The sequence below is a fragment of the Pseudopodoces humilis genome, chromosome 7 (assembly GCF_049639895.1).
Source record: "Pseudopodoces humilis isolate 2021_Gansu_Grassland_sample_001 chromosome 7, ASM4963989v1, whole genome shotgun sequence".
Classification (NCBI taxonomy): Eukaryota; Metazoa; Chordata; class Aves; order Passeriformes; family Paridae; genus Pseudopodoces; species Pseudopodoces humilis.
Window position 1 is genome coordinate 26,308,700 of NC_142206.1, and position 17,135 is coordinate 26,325,834.

At 38.4% G+C, this 17,135-nt stretch overlaps 1 protein-coding gene across 3 annotated transcripts in view; it reads right to left on the minus strand.

Annotated features, from left to right (window-relative positions):
* The window catches only part of SPTBN5 (spectrin beta, non-erythrocytic 5), a 93,389-nt gene that overhangs the window by 49,290 nt on the left and 26,964 nt on the right, over positions 1-17,135 (minus strand). For 2 of the 3 annotated variants that reach the window (XM_088057862.1, XM_088057864.1), the window contains 11 exons: positions 16,758-16,944; positions 15,381-15,581; positions 14,246-14,362; positions 13,494-13,657; positions 11,689-11,821; positions 11,034-11,179; positions 9,705-9,819; positions 7,746-7,856; positions 6,459-6,638; positions 2,383-2,586; positions 995-1,144 (listed from right to left, as the gene is read on the minus strand). In XM_088057862.1, the coding sequence (XP_087913988.1) occupies positions 995-1,144; positions 2,383-2,586; positions 6,459-6,638; positions 7,746-7,856; positions 9,705-9,819; positions 11,034-11,179; positions 11,689-11,821; positions 13,494-13,657; positions 14,246-14,362; positions 15,381-15,581; positions 16,758-16,944 (1,708 nt within the window). The remainder of the gene's footprint in view (positions 1-994; positions 1,145-2,382; positions 2,587-6,458; positions 6,639-7,745; positions 7,857-9,704; positions 9,820-11,033; positions 11,180-11,688; positions 11,822-13,493; positions 13,658-14,245; positions 14,363-15,380; positions 15,582-16,757; positions 16,945-17,135) is intronic. The other variant, XM_088057863.1, reaches the window with a different exon arrangement.

Consider the following 17,135-nt stretch of genomic DNA (forward strand, 5'->3'; position numbering starts at 1 on the left):
CCAGAGGTTCAACATCCTCCAGTGTTATGTCAATCCTTCAGTTTGGCAGCCTGCAACCCATGGATGTGGTTTGCATGCCAAATCCCAGCACAATTGCAGCAATCTATCAGTTCATGAATTTGTAGAGTGAGTGCACTCTGTTTTGTAATAGCAAATGCCAGACCTTGAACTGGAACCTTTTTTAAGAGTTACATGAATCAAAGAAAGTGCAAGAAAGACAAAATATAACTCAAAAATGGTGAAAAAAAATCTATTTCAAGAGCTGCAAAATGCTGATAATAAGATCATCCTTCTGACTCTTTGCATAGATTATATATGCCCTCGTTTTTCATGAGAGGGCCTTTTTCACTAGCTTGTTTTTCTCAATCACACCAAACAGAAGTTAATACTCCTTATAAATTCTTTCATTGTTGTTCTACACACTCCTATCAATGCCCTTGCAGAACTGAGAAGCCAATTTACTTTTCTGTATTAACTCACACTGCTGACATCCATTTTCCACTAGTTACATTTTCCCAGCATAACTCTCAGCCTGAGGTGAGAATTCCAGCAACACCTGCAAAGCAAACTCCCTTCAAACACTCTTTACAATTTCCTTTCTCTCTGAATCCTACAAAATTTGTCAGTGCCTAAGCAGCTGGCATACTGAGATCTGTTTGTAAAGTGGACTAATATCAGACTCTTGTCTCCCTCTTCTGTCATGATGCTCACATATTCCCTCCTAAGTATATTTGCAGTGAATCATCTTTCAGGTAAGGATCATCTCTTTCTTTCTGTTCCACACCTAAGCCCCATGAGAAAGGAGAGCTTCTTGCACATTGCAGTTTCCAAATGATACCACAACACAAACAATACCAATAAAAGAGGCTGTCTTGTCTGTACACAGGCACAAGGATTTCAAACTGTAGGTGAACAGTAGTGCCTTTTTTAGTTTGAAAGGGTTTACATGCTTGAAGAGTTTTAACTGCTTATTTCAAGTTTATAATTTGCTCACCTCCTGTGAGTTCAGGAGCATGTCAAGGTGATCCCAATCCTTGTAGAACATTTGTTCTTGGTGTATTTTCTCCAGCCACTCCTTCTTCTGTCTCCATGCATTGTATACATTTTTCTTTTCTTCCAACAAAGCCTGTAGCTTCTGCTGAATCTGAACAAAATTTCCAATTAAAAACTTGCATTGGTCTTTATATCCCATCATCTGGCTAAATTGAGAGGATAAAGGATTAAGTGGAGTGGTGGATAATGCCTTTAAATTGCAACAAAATTATTAAACAGAAAGAAAAGTAGAACAAATTTTTTGTACTGTTTGGGTAGAGACATAATCAGAGGTACCTCATTTCTGCAACAGAGGAGTGCTTCTTACAGCATATACAACAGTCCAAACCAAAAGCAAAGAAAGATTACTGTTTCTCAAGTGTGGCTTCTAGAATCAGATCCTAATTCTTCATTATCTTTAAGCATTAAGAGTGTTATCATAGCACTTCAAATTTTCATGTGACAGATACTGAAATATAAATTATCAACATAGCATGTTCTTCTAGTCAGTAAATCCATGCCACAAGGTTAGAATTAACATAACTTCAGCTTTAAAACATTGTATATCCACAGGTTTTCTCTGAAAGATTTTTCCTACCTTTTTCTACAGGCAAAAGGACTTTACAGTCAGCAAGATTTCTAGTTACCATAGTCATACTGTGCAATATTCAGCAAATTTTCAGGAAATAGCTTGGTAAGATGGGACAGTAACTTGCACAAACTCTGCATTTTTCTGCAGTTATTCAAGAGACATGTTAATGAATTGTCAGGGGAGAAATGAGCTGGTAGGTAGTGGAAAATAAATAAATTCTGTGAGAATCTTAGAAGCCATTTGTCTTGAGTAAACTGACATTTTGATTTAAATCCTTCATTTCCAAGGAGTATATTTTACTTGTGCAATTCTTTACTACAGAAAATGCTTCAATCTGCCTTTAAACTCTCTCATATGTGTGAGTGTTTTCATTCTTTGGTTGACAGGTTTTTGTCCAGACCGTTCTGGTGTGCATATACCACTGTAATACAAAGCATAGCATTTGTGTGAAAATCAAGTTTGGAAAGTCTGTATAATTGACTCCATGGCTCAGAACATGGTGAACTTCATGAAAAAGTCCAGTTTTGCTGCAGGGGACCTTCAGGAGATGCCTCCACATATCTGCTGCTGAGGTTAGGAATGGAACAGATGTTTTTGTGCCCAAGATAGGTAACATACTGAGGCAGATGTAGGTCATGGGCATGGACAAGTGAGTGTACGCGTTTTTGTATCTCACAGTGTGATACAATATAGAATCATAGCCACATTGGGGTCCAGTGCTAAATATGTATGACTGAACCCAGAGGAGTTTCAATTACCTCTTTTGATGGCATTTCCTCATCTTGCAAGAGGGACTGTCCTAGCTGTACAACATGACCATACTTCTCTTCTCGTGCTTCGATCTCTGCCAGTAGCTGTTGATGCTGGGTGAGTCTCAGGCTGCTAGTAGATATGTCCCGAATAGACTCCTTGGCTCTCATTTCCCTTATTATTTCTGCTGTCCATAAGAAATAGTCCCACACCTGGAACCCAGGAAAACATGAAAATTGAGGTTAGGGCTCAAGCTTAGGTTAGCAGGCAGTAAAATCTTGGTCTGACTCTTCAACTTTAGGTGAAAAATGGGTAATAAAAACATAGATGAATAAAATATTTCATTAGTGCTTGCAGTACTTCTATGAATTTTATAAGGGTGGATAACACAACTGCAGGAATTACTATATACTGTGTTACATGGTTTGTAGTGTCATAATCATAATCAAATTGTTGTATCACATCAGTGACAACATGATATCATTTACTGCCCTTTAATCCATCTTTCTTGAAGTATTTTCTAATGTTATTCCTTCCTAAAGGATAAAGCAGTATTGTCCTACATTTCTGCGAAAGCTTTGGCTAATACAAGTCTACTTAAAAATTAGGTTATACACACATTCTAAAATGAGAGTGAGAATTTTCAGGTGAAAAACAAATGCACTCTAATAGAAGTGGGAAAAGGTTTAATCACAGGTCATAAGAAATTGCATAAGCATATCAGGTATACAGATTCAGCTCTTGGTTTGTGGAACTACAGGACTGAGATTGGGAGGAACAAATATGTCATGCTAGTTCATTTTCAAAATCTGATGAACCAGTAAATATATATGCAGTAACAAAATGTCTCAAGGAATTATGAGCATGAAAATGCTAAAACAAATCCCTGAGGATTATTTTTTAACTGTGATTGAAGAAAACTGTGCAAGTAAAACCAATTTCATGTTCTTTGTATGTCTTTTTCTCCGTTTGATTCTATACCTTCAACAGTCACTTACTTTAGGATTCTTATTCTTATTTGAATCTGCAGTAGGAGTTTTGCTCTTATGTGCCAGTTGGTAAAAACTAGGACTGTGAGGGATATACAAGGGATTATATATGATGATGATGAAATTTTATCGTTTAACTATGTCTGGATTAGTTGATTCAATTTTTAGATAGTAAATGGTCTTTCAGGTTTATAAAATGCATTTTAAAATACTACTGTTTATAGTAAGTGCTGAAGAAACATTCTATTTTATTGAAGAAAAGTAAAAACTGTCTCTTTTAAACGGTTGCTGGCTTTTTCACTGAAGGAAACTATGTAATGGAAATAGATTCTTGGCTTGTCCATTTTACCCATAGATTTTTGTTTGTATCATCAAAATCTTGTAAAGACAGCCAGGAAAAAAGTTCAGAAAAGCACCACAAAATTAAAACTGGCAAATTTGGGGTCCTGACTTAAAGACTTAAAGCCAAGACACTGCTTTTAAAAAGCCAAGTGAACACAACTACTAAATGACTATTTAAAAAGACTGTGGTCCTTTTAAAGGGGCCTGTGGTAGTACACAGGTGTTGGCATAATTTCCATTTGTAGAACTAATTCATTCACACAGCTGGATGTCACTGTAGACACTGACATTGCACTTGGCACTGCAAATGTCTAAAACTCCCTGAGATTTTGAGCGAATCATTAGGAAAAAATCTATAAGCCTCAGGATATATAATGCAATGGAACAAGTCAAGAGCCAATAAGAGGTGACTGGACTGCCAGCAATATTTAAGGATACAGTAGACATCAGTCTGCAGGAACCTCCTAAGCAGAGCCCAACTCTGATCATGGAGATCCCAGCATAAACTTCAGAATAAGAGCCTCAGATCATTCAGAGATACATTCAGCCTGTGTCTACACTCACCTTCCTTGACAAAGTTCCATGGAAGATCTGAAGCCCTCTGCTGTGCTGTGTGTTGTTAGTCAGGCCCAGCTCTGCTATTTAATCACATTAAAATTGTACTTGATGGGGTGTAAGGAGATACACTAGATGATTGTGCAGAATTCTCATTTTATGGAAATTGGTTATTTTGTTTCACTTAATCTGTGCATTTTTTTTTAATCAAAAAGTCCTGTGGACTGCATATGAACAATATAATAAAAAAAGTACGGTGAACAGCTGTGACTAACATTAAGTTTGTGCACCCCTTGGCATAGCTGAAAGAGGAAAGGTAGCAAAGTTGCCTCTTTGCATTCGGCAGTTTGGGTGATATTCTGCAGCAAAGCTGCTCTAACCTACTCTAGAGTTTCTGAAATTCTTAGTTATTAGCCATGGCTGCATGATCCTGCCTTGTACCATCTGGGCAGGAAGACAGGCTTACCAAATTGCAGAACCAGCTCTTCACTTCTTCAGGAATTATTGTCAGGAAAGGAGGTGAAAATTGAGAGGACTGGGAATACTTTTTGCCATTAGCCTGACATCAAAGAGACAGAGAGTTGCCTGAGGCATAGTCCCATCTAGACATGTCACTGAGAGTATGGTCACATGGCTTTGTCATTTTGTTTTATGATGTTAAGGGTCATGAAGATCAAAGGTCACATTGGCAGAGCGAGAAATGAGCTATAGATTTGTCATTCAGATCACAGGATGCATCACACATTTCAGACAAAATTCAATCCAAAGGTGTTTTACATCATTCCAGCAATAAAAATTAGAATAACACTCCTACAGGATGGGGACAACTTAACATTTTCTATCTGAAGTCAAAATCTAAATTTATGATGTAAGCTATGAAGTAGATCAATAAAGAAGTGAACTCTGAGTGACTACGTTTTAATGGTCAAATCCACCAAGATCCACCTCCTGATGAAGATGCCTCCAGGCTGAAGACTTCAAGAACCTAATATATAGAAGAATAGATTGCATTCTAAAGAATGCATTCTAAAAGTTTGCCTTGTTCTTCCCATCAGTCCTAGATACTGTTAGAAAGACAGTGGATAAATGAACTTTTCATCTACATCAGTAGAATCACACTCATTTTCCCCATCAACAGTTCTGCACATGATAATAGAACTTGTAACAATTAAAAAACAAACCAAGAAAACCCTCAAAAACCTCAAACTGCCATAAACATCCTTCATCTCTAACTATATAATACCTTTTTTTAATAAAATATGACAGGTAATGCTGATTTAAACACTTATAAGAGACAATTGGATTAATTGAATGTACAGATGCCTCTCATGCTAAAAAAAACCCCAAACATGTACACTCTGTTGTGGTCTTGATTCCAGATCACAACCCTAAGACAAACTTGCAGCAAGTTTTTTCCAGGTGGATACTCTGGACCCTCTCTGCTTCCCACTAAAAATAGAAGAAAAATGTGAACTAGCAGGGGTATCTTGAATTGACACAATAGTTACACTTGGAACAGTTCAAGAATAAAAGAATGTAAATGTATTCCTGAAAAACTACACTAGCAACTCACTTCACCATATAATGGGATACTCTTGCTGGTGTAGCACCTGCAGTGCTTGCAGCAATAATCTACTGATCTGCAGTGGTCAAGTGAAGGCACTTGTAGCTCAAGTGTTTTCATTGAGACTACTGACATTTGCAAAGTATTCCATGGCAAATCACAGCTCAGTGAGCTGCTGAGTTCTTTGGAGACAAAGCTACGGTGCATGCTTGCTTATGATGTTATGCTGATATATCCATGTCACAGTTTGAGCAGCTTGAGAGGTTAGTGCAAAAATCAGCGAGTGATATTTGATATAGTCCGTGAGGTAAGTAAACCAAGGGTTATTGCATGCCCTGAGAGAGAGATAACAAACTTTTATGCATTATAAGTGGGAGAGTAACATATTTTTCTGTCACTCTTACTCAGTGGAAATTGCAAAGTCTTTGAAAAGATTTTTGCTACTTCTGCAAAGCAGTGACCACTTCTGACAGCTGACAATGATTCCTTACACCTCTGGGTGGAAGCTTCTATTCTTACAGAAAAAACCTTACATAAAACCTTACATACTCTTACATAAAAAAAACCTGTGGTTCTCACCCACTGCAGGCAACCTTCCCCCGAGTAGAGAGGGACAAGGGGCAGAAGTGCTTACATGTGCCTGAAACTCATAAAGCTTGTAGGCTTGTTCCAGGAGTCTCCTGCGCTGTCCCACTTTGGACTTCAGGCCCTTCCAGTTGGTCACTATTGCCTGCTGCTTTGCCTTCAGGTTTTCCACCTGCTTCTTGGAGCAGTGGGGCAGCACGTCATCTGCAGAGTGGATCAGCTCCTGCAGCTGTACACAGAGGGTGAAAGAAGAGGGTAAGAAGGAGAGCAACATGGAGATCCTGCTAATATTAGAAAAGTTCTGATAAGGGCTATCTTTTCTGTACATGAAAATACAATTCAAACAACGTTTTCTGGCTTAACTTTTCTCATAGTCAACAAAAACTTCTATAATGTCTGTTCTATGGCGTAATAGTGACATCCAGTGTTTGCCAAGGCTCATCACAACAGCGATTTTTCAGAGGCAGATTTTGTTTTCCCTTTTTACTACATCATTTATTATATGATAATGTAGTATCATAATTGCTATTATAATGCAAGTAACAGCTAACCATTCCCTTCTTTCTTCATTGACCATATAGCTTAACTGTGACTACATTCTCTTCATGCATGTCTCATGCTTTTTTTACCATTAAAAGTAATGACAAGGTGATAGGATCAATTCTAATGTTACTGCCCCAAGGTCAAAATACTTGAGGCCACTGATAAGTAATACTGGGATAATCTCAGTAATCTCAGTATAACTCATGCTGCTTTACACTGTATATATTATTGTATACTATTACATGTATTAAACAAAGGAGTGAAACCTCATACTAGTTTTATTGGTTTGTTGAAGACAATCAAGTCTCCCATATACAAGGTAGCTGTTCTCATGAACTAAAATTTTTTAATATTTGTATTGTGAGTGCCATCCTTTTTCCTCACAGTTCAATTTGTACCAATATTAATTTTCTCTGCACATAAATCTCATTCTGGATTTTTCCTTGTAATCACTTGGAACACTTTGAGGAAGACAATAAGAATGTCAAAAAGCCTGGAAAAATACTGCATTTCAAACCATGATCAAAAACATCCCTGTGAATCACTTCAACAGTCAGTAGTTATTACAGTATGTGCCTTATTTGAAAAGTAGTTATTACCTATTTTTATTATCACTGCCACCAGACCCTGAATATATAAAAAACCCCAGAAAACTAAGGAAAATCTCCAGAAATTTCCAGGCTTTCTGTGAGAGATGGCAATAATTTGGTTCACAATACCAAATTATTATTATGCTTATTTTGGAAACTTGAACTTTGGCTACACGTTGAAGTCCACAAATGGCTGTCATTACCTGCTGCTCATTCCCAGAGAGCTCATGCTCCAAAGCCACATGGTTCCGGAGCTGAGTCTGCACACCTCTCATGTCCTTAGCAACATCATCTGGAATACTTTTGGACTTCTCCTAGAAGGAAGAATCAGAGAAAGCTTTGGCTTTTTCCCACTTCCAAGCAAAACTCACTACAAGCCTACACTAAATAATATTGGGTACTGTAACTCATACTGCACACTTGAGGACATTCTGAGTTACTCAACTATGATAGCTAAAAGGAAGCCAGAAAAATCTCTCCTAGTAACTCACTTCTAAATATCCTAATGGCTAAACTATTCAAATGAACTGTTAGAAATGAAGGTTTGTGTCTTTCCTTGATCAGACAATTCAAGAAAATATCTTACAGGCTATGTGTTGGGAATCAGTCTTGAATACCTACTGCAGTGACAGTGAATTCTTAAAGCAGCATTAACAAGCAACAGTTCCAGTCAATTCTTTGAGATACAGGTGGTCTTCCTGTGAACCATCTTTAGATAAAATTTTGGTTATAGATGCACAAAAAAGATAACTGTAAAGATAAGAGAAATAGAGGGACCATTACATGGTAATGTTAAAAATATGTAAACTTTTTTAATTCAGCAAAGGCTCTGAAGGAATTTAGTTGTTACCCAGACATGCATTGGAAATGTATGCAAAAAGAAAAGGCATTTCAGCAGGACAATAGCACTGTCACTAAAATTATTAGAAATTTGTTCCAGGTCAATTTAGGGAAAATTAGCAGAATATTTCTTACTGTTGAAGAACTGCATTTCTGCAACAGAATCATAGGCTAGTTTGGGATATCTGGAGCTAGTGACTTAAGCAAGATCTTCAGTACTATTTCCCTGTGAAAACAGGCTTCCTCTGACAGGCTTCTGACTAGAGTACACAGGAAAGGATGAACAAGATGACTGCTGTCCTTCCTTGGTGTGAAGCTATTAACAAGATGCAATGCAAAGAGGGTGCAGTGGTTGCCTAGACCAAACTCAGCATGGGGCTAAACCAACAGATGGTGTTTGAAGTGTTTCTGACTTGTCACTCTGTCAGCATTAACTGCTTCATCGTTGAAGTTAAATAAGCACCAGGTTCTGAAAATCCCAGCTGGTAAATGGTGAAATATTATGTTTGATTTTCTCTTTGTGGCAGTGGATGAAAACAGGAATAAATGGTTGAATAGGGCAGCCTCTGCCAGCACAAACAAGTAGAAAGTTCATTGCATGTAACCAAACAAAGCCCTGTTGCCTTGCAAAACCCCTTGGATCTCTGCCTCCTGTAAACATCTGCATTAGGGAAACCACACCTCTCATTACAGCAAGGATGTGGTTTCTCAGTGAAATTCTTCAGGATGTTCAGATGAACCAGATGCTGAAGACTTTTTGGAGGACTTCTCCCCCTAGTTTTCTTGCTGGGACTGCTTGAAATTACTGCCACTACTGGGCACTGAAATGAGAGGGGAAGATTTTTGGCTCAGCTTTTCACATCAGGTCACATGCTTGCCTGACAGCCTTCCAGGCTAATGGTCACTGTAATCCAAACAAATGCCTTTTTCACAGGACAGTTCTTCAGCACACATAAAACTGCAACAGTGTACAAAGAACCACCATGGTAAGGCAGTAGTTTCTTAGGCCTGATGACTGCAAACATCACTGTATGCATTGTACTGTGAGGCACCTTAATTAAAGCCGTGAACTTCTCACCTTTTCCCAGAGATCAGCAGCTCCAGCTCCACCTGGTTTCACCAATGGTTCTCATAAAGTAACCAGTCAAGTGTCTAAGGACTACCCAGGACTTTTTTTTTTTAATGCTATGAGTAATCACACTGGCTTCTAACTGAGAATTTTTTTTATGTCATCAGTAAGAATGTTGAGAATCATAAGAATATTCTGTAAAAAAAGCTGAAATAAAGTTTGCATTATATGAGATTTTCATATTAATTTTTACCTCAATATGGGCCAGAGCATCTGTCAGATCTTGGTAACACTTGTGAATAGCCTCAGCATCTCTCAGCCGCTCACCTCGTAATCTGGTCATTTCCAGCAGTTCCTCCCAAGAGTTCCTTCAAGGTAGAATGGGGAAAAGAACTATGTAAAACATCTAAACTAGGAATAAAGGAGACCAACAGTCTGAAGAAAGACTGAAAACAAAACCTATTCTTGCTTAGAAGTCTTAGGCTTAGAATGCCTATTCTTTTTAATTCCTGCCTTTAAATTCTGTTGGGGTGATTCTCTGAATGGCAGCATGTCTCTCACCCTACTCTGTCCTCCTGTCTGCTCCAGGAACTTAAATAAATGGTCCTATTTAAGAGTTCCCCCCTCAATTGCACTTATCAGGTTTTATGTGCAGTACTTGGACCATAAAATCATATGCAAAGTATCCTGAGTTGGAAAGACCCACAGGAATCACTGAAGTCCAACTCCTGGCCCTGCACAGAACACCCCAAGAATCACACCATACATCTGAAAGCCTTATCCAAACACTTCCTGAACTCTGTCAGGGTGATGTGACCACTTCCCTGGGGAGCCTGTTCCAGTGCCCAAACACCCTCTGGGTGAAAAACATTTTCCTAATATCCAATCTAAACCTCCCCTGACACAACTTCAGGCCATTCCCTTGGGTCTTGTCACTGGTCATCACAGAGCAGAGACCAGTGTCTGCCCCTCCTCTTCACCTCACAAGGAAGTTGGAGACTGCAATGAGGTCTCCCCTCAGTTTCCTCTTCTCCAGGCTGAACAGACCAAGTGACCTCAGCTGCTGCTCATACAGCTTCCCCTCTAGGCCCTTCATCATCCTCATGGCCCTCCTTCGGATGCTCTCTAATAGCTTAATGTCTTTCTTATATTGTGGTGACCACAACTGCCTGCAGACACACTTCTCCTTCTGGCCAGTTTGAGCTGATGCCAGAACTAAGAAGCTCAGAGCATCTCAATGTTATTCTGCAGAACATTTGTGGGATTCAAACTCGAAAATAAGAAGTAATTAAAAGCATCAAAACTCCAAGCCTTTCAGCTGGTGATCCCATTCCAAAAGGCAAAGGAAGTTCACCTTTGTAAAGCACCTCCAAAGCAATTTACAAGAACTCAAAACAGCAAGTAGATGACGTTTATTTGTAAATGAGGCTGGAAGCAGATCTGTATCAGTGTCAAACCACTCGGTTTGCAATTAGAGAATCAGGAGGTCATACCTTATCTTTTCCTAGTTTCTTGTTAGTTCCTCCTCCTCAAGAGCAAATAGAAAGGACGAAGCATTTTAGACCTAACACAAGGCTCCTACCTTAGTTGTTTCTGCATCTGCCGAATTTCCCAGGACTCAGAATACCCTTGGTTCAGCAAGTTGTCTGCCAGCTGCTGGAAAGCCACAACTCTTTTCCCAGCTGCTTCCAACTGGTGTCGGAATGTGTCATATTTGGCATAAAGTTGCTTTAGGAGGGAAAACAAGGATAATGAGAAAACCCCTTTTGAGTGCCCTCTTTTTCCAAACATACCTTCTCATCTATCAGAACACAGCCAAAAACCAGGTAATAAGCTGATAATACTTAGAGATGGAGAAACTGCAGAGAATGACAGGATTCTACATTCAAAGACTATGAGGAGCTTCAAACTCTTAGCAAAACATGAGGTTTCTGATGCAGATGGGAGGCAGAAACATTATTACTGGGGATAGAAACAAATATTCTATGTACAGTGAATTTCAGTTATAAAATTATGTGTTTTCTACTAAATGAATGCAAATGTGCATTCAGTACTGTAAATGGATAATGTAGTCTGATTTTAAGATTTAGGACACAAGCTATTTGGAAATAAATCATAAAAATGAAGATTCTGAATGGCTACTCTGTCTTTTAAGTTTTCAAGGACAGCCTTAGTGTCTGTTTACAGTCTCACACATACAGTTTATTTGATTTTTTTATGTTACTCAAAAAACTCACCAAAACATGTTCATAGTCATTTCCATAGTCTTCAGAGCTGGCTGTTTGCTTCTGCTGAGTGATCCAGTCTTCCAGATCTTCATATTCTCGTAGAAACTCATGCAAGACAAGAGTTTCATCAAGCTTCTTCCCTCTATTGGGGGAAGGAGACAAGACAATATAATTAATAATATAAGAGAAGGGCAATCAGTAACTTTCTTCCAATGAATCCCCCAAACCTCTCACCATCAAGACTCATTCTCTGTAACAAAAGAGATGACTATTCCTCAGATTTGGAAATTATGATTGAAGGATGACAGCTGTCAGCCAGGTCATGCTCATCTCATTAGCTGAATTTCCCAGAAGAGCGCTGTGCCTGTCTGAGCTCCTTCTCTGCTCTGTTTTTGATTTTGGTTGGGGTTTGTTGTTATTGCTTTTGATGTTTTTTTTTTATTTCCATGAGAAAGAATACCCTTTATTTTTTTCCAGATCTGTCCTGATCTGTCTTTCTAAAGATAATTGAATTGCTTGTGAAAATGAATTGAATTGCTTGTGAAGATGAGAAGGAAATATTTCCTGAGCATCAGGTAAGCAGATGCTATGAAAGCCTTTGGATGTAATTCTCATATTGCCTGTTTGGCAGAATTGCTCCAACCTGTTACGTATTTCCAATGGTCTAGATTATTTTATAATTCAGCCAGACACGTTACAGGGCTTCCACAGCAAGATAAAAAAAAATTAGAAAAAACCAAATTTTCTATCTCCTAGCCTGACATTGTGTAAATATTCCAGGAAAGAAGAATCTGGCTTCCAAATTTGAGTCACAAATGTTCATCACAGGAGATGCAACTTGTTAAGAGTCCAGCCCAAGGAGAATGCAGATCAGAGGTGCAAACCAGAGCACCGATAATGTAACACAAGACCCAGGTTAACATTTAGAGGAATGAAAACAAAACATTTCTGTGTTCAACACACAGAAATATTTTGATATTTCTAGAAATGTTTATCTTTTTTATATTATATATTTATATTTTTTATATTTATATTCTAGAAATGAATGGTTTTTTTTAATCTGCCTGAAGAGCCCTCTTCTTCTTCTTCTTCTGAGTGACATTTCTGTGGGGGAAAAATCTAAGTTTAGACGTTTTTCCTTTCTGGAAACAAAATAGAAGTGTTAAAACCCTTTGTACAAGCCAACTGTCCTGTGTTAAATATCTTGCTGTAATAATAACTGAAAGAAAGTGAAACTAAAAGTAAATTATTAATTCAAGAATAGAAGCCTTCCTATACTAGCACAGTCACTAGGCATATGAATAAGTGTATCCATTATTGTCGCCCCTACAATATGTAAAAAATTAAGTAATTTTCAAGTATCATTAAGGGAACATTCTAAAAATATTTTTTCCTATTGGTAGCAGATTATAAATATCACAAACACAAGCTAGAATCTGGCACCTCAAGTCACTTTACATGAGGATGATTAAAGGTAAGGAGGAAATTTGTAGGTATCAAATCCTTAAGATTTAGCAAAACTCCTTGAATAAATTGTAGATGTCTTGTTTAGTAAAATGAAAAGCTCATAAATACACAGAATTATAATATAGAAACAAGAAATTTCCTAAATATAATTGAAAAGAGATGAGATAATATAATTAAATTATAAAATTATAAAAGTAAAATAAAATTAATAACAACAACATTATAATTAATAACTAATTTATAATATAATTAATATAAATTCTGGTGAAGTAGCTGGACATGCCTTTTATGGATTTCAGTGGGCTTTGAATCTAACCTAGGATCCAAGGGGGAGTTCTGGTTTATACCTTGTGGCTGCTAGCTTCTCTAACTCCTGGAGTCTTGAATTAACTTGTTCCTTTGGTGCATCAATCTCAATATACTGGATGGAGCCCACAAGAGGAAGAGTTTGGGCACTTTCACTCAGTTCTTTCAACAAATCTTGGTAAATGGCAATCTCATGCTCCAGTGCCTAACGAAGAAAAACAGTGAGTTGAGAGTCAGTTGTCTGAGACAGATACTCTTTGTGAACAGCCTAGGGTGTAGTGATTGAAAAATAAATACTTTTGGGAAGGGTGTGACATTTCCAAGACTTGATCAATTTTAGATTATTTTCTAGCATTATTTTCTAACATTAAAAAAAAACAAAAGAAAAATTGTACAGAAATTCAGATAAATTAGATGAATAAAGACAATCAGAATTCCCTGATGGAATATTAGATAGAGAAAAGTATTCCTGGATTAATTATATGTATCTTTGATTATAGGAAAAAATGACAAGGCTTCTGCATGCAGCTGTGGAAACTGAAAAGCAGATAGTCAGTTTTGGCCTCAGAAGAATATGACAATATTCACCATCCTCCTTTTCTCCCAAGCTACATTTTATCAACCAAGTAAACCACACTGATCTTTTCTCTCAGTCTAACCATATGTGGACATATATCAATGCAAAATATCTTGCAGGTGGCTGGGCACCAAACTACCAATGAGACAAACAATTTTATGACTGCAGAGAGACCAAAAGGTCAGGCTAGCCTACAGAATTTAAGCAGAGAAATACCTTATGTTTCTTGATGAGTTTCAGTGTTCCATCTTCGTCTTTGCCGTAATCCTTGCTTGTCACAAGTGGATATTTTTCTGCTATCCAAGCCTCCAGGTCTGAAGTATTCATTAAAAACTATGAGTGAAAGAGAAAACAAATGAGCTTCAACTTTCAAAACATTCATGACTTCTTTTTTTTTAACTAATAAATTCTAAATAGATGATGCACTGTAAGGCCTACTGTAATGTTTTATTAAATATTTAATTCACAGTTCTCTGTGAAATCATAAAATAATGAAGGGGTCACAGATGGAAGACTTCAATGCAGGAAAACTAAATGTATAATATCAATGGGACATTTTTCCTTCCTCTGCCTGAGAAGTTCAAATCACTATAAGAATCAGGCTTCATAACGTCTACAGTACTCATAAGTGTTTTCATATATAGAGGAAATAAAGGTCAGATGATTGAATACCCCAGGGAACTCACTTTAGCTGGGCCTGTGCATTCCATGTAAATATTGCTTATGCCTACAAAACTGCATGTGCTGTCTGAATAACTGCACTCCTACGTGACCCACTGATCACAGAAAATTTGGATTATCGATATAAATATTTGCATACAATTTTTAATTTTATTATATTTTTAAAACAGGCTAAGCATGAAGGTCCAGAAGCCTCTAGAAAAGAATAAAGCCAAAATCCCTAATTTGCTCCTAGAGCGAATGAATGTTATCTGTTCCTCAGTATCATTTTATTGCCTGGACAATTGTTGCATGAAACAGGTAAGGGATAGCACAAGAAATCCCCTCTTTCCTGATTTCCATGTTGTAACTCTCCAGTTCAGGATCCATTTCATTAATAAATTGAAGCCTGAGACTGTGTAAAGACAGAGGGAAAGGAGTTACAGCTAGGAGAAATGTGTGTTCTGTGCACAGCCATACTCATGGGTATAGAACCCAAGGAAACCTGTAGAGCCGCAGGTCAAGAGTGGGGGCTGCAATCAACTATGCAATCCAGCCCTCCATTCCCATGAGTCTGGCTTCAAGCAGCTGAAGGGAACACCAGTCCCAGCAAAGCTGGTTTTTTAATTCACTTTGGTCCTCCTGTTTGTCTGAAGAAACTACTGTGTGAGCTCTTTGCTTTCATTTGTACCTCCTGGAAGCCAACTGAGTGCTGCAGCTGCTTCATCCTTTCCTCACAGGACTTCTCCAAGCCCTGCCAGGCAGTCACAAGCTCCTGGCATTTCTCACTTATTTTCTGAGCTGATGGGTGCTGGCCTACAATCATTGTCTTTCCTTTATCCAGGACCCGCTGGACTTGCTGTTTGTGGGCATTCACTTCAGCCTGCAGCTCCTGGGAATGAGGAAAAAGAAAAAGTAGGAATAAAGGAAGATATGTGAGGACAAGTAAATTCTGTGTGATCCTAGTCGTAAGCAAAAGTGGCAGCTGGTGACAGTGGGCAGAGTACAGCAAGTGGACATCAGGACTGTCTTATTTCTACCACACCTGCAGCTTTGGTCACTGCTGCCAGCCCCACACAAATAATGCTCTGCTCTTGGTACTGCCATCGAGAGAGGAGGGAAGGGTGTGTAAGCAGCACACATCCCTTAACTTCCCTACACCAAAGTCCTCTCTTTACCATGCTCCTTCCCTTTCCCCTGTCCAGCAGCCAGGGAGGCTTGGGAGGTGGAGTAGATTATAGGAAGAGACACAAAGCTGGGGGAATCAGAAAAAATGTTGAGCTGGTGATGGAAAAATAAAATATCCAAGATGATGAAGGGGCTGGAGGATGATGCAAAGAGAGACACTGTCATCAGTACCATGAAAGCTATTGGACTACTGCTCCATAAATCCTTCCCACCAGTCTTATAACAGTTCTCATGAAATTTACAATTAAGGTGCTGCAAAATGCAGCATTGCTGGTGGTGCAGTCCTGCTGAGATGACCCTCTGGCTGTGAGAACCTGATGCAAAGAATCAAACTCCCCAGAAAGCAGTAGTAACCTGTCCTTATAAATACAGTGACTATAGCTTGTTCAGACCATTTTAAAATCTGTAGAGATTTAAGATAATTGTTAAATGCCTGTTATATGCGCTCCTAGAAAATCCAGTGTGCACAAACCTCAAGACTGAATGTATAATGAAGCAATAAGCATAAAACAGCAATAGTTTTATTTAGTTTACTCTTTTTTTTTTTTTTTCTATTTAGTGTCAAATACACTAGTTTTTTATCCTCTTTTAATGGGAAGAGATATGCAATTTCTCAGATTAATAATACTCCATAATATGACAAATTTTGCAGTTCTCACAGGAATTTGTTCTGAAATTTGTTCCTATTTGTTCTGAAAGACATCACCACTCTGCGAGTGATTTGTGTCAATCCACTGACCCATTTTAGCTGGACCAGAGCTGGAATCAGTGAATGTATTCATTGGAAGCCTCGACTGTGCAGGGGTTGGGTGCAGGTTTGTAGGCTGAGGTGAAGTTCAGTGTGTCACCATGCTATGAAGCACTTGATTGAAGGGGTTACCTTGTGCTTTTGCAGCAGGTTTTGAGCCACATCCAAGGACTTCCCGCAGTTGGTGGAGTGGGCGATAGGCACGCGCTCATTGATCCAGTTCATTTCCATGTCATGATAATGGTAGAACTCATAAAGATCCACGGCAGCCTCCAGCAACTTACGCCTCTCATAAAGAGGTGCTTGCAAAGACTCAAACCTAGGGGTCATCCATTAAATTATATTAAAACAAAGCTTTATCCTCATTCTGCCAAGGGAATTAGGCTATGACACCGTTGTGAAGATTTCAAAACACTGGACACTTCTTTGCAGTTAAATTTCAATCTTTAGTACTGGCTGCACATACAAGGATCCCCTGCAAGCAGACCTACATGACAACACTAAATGTAA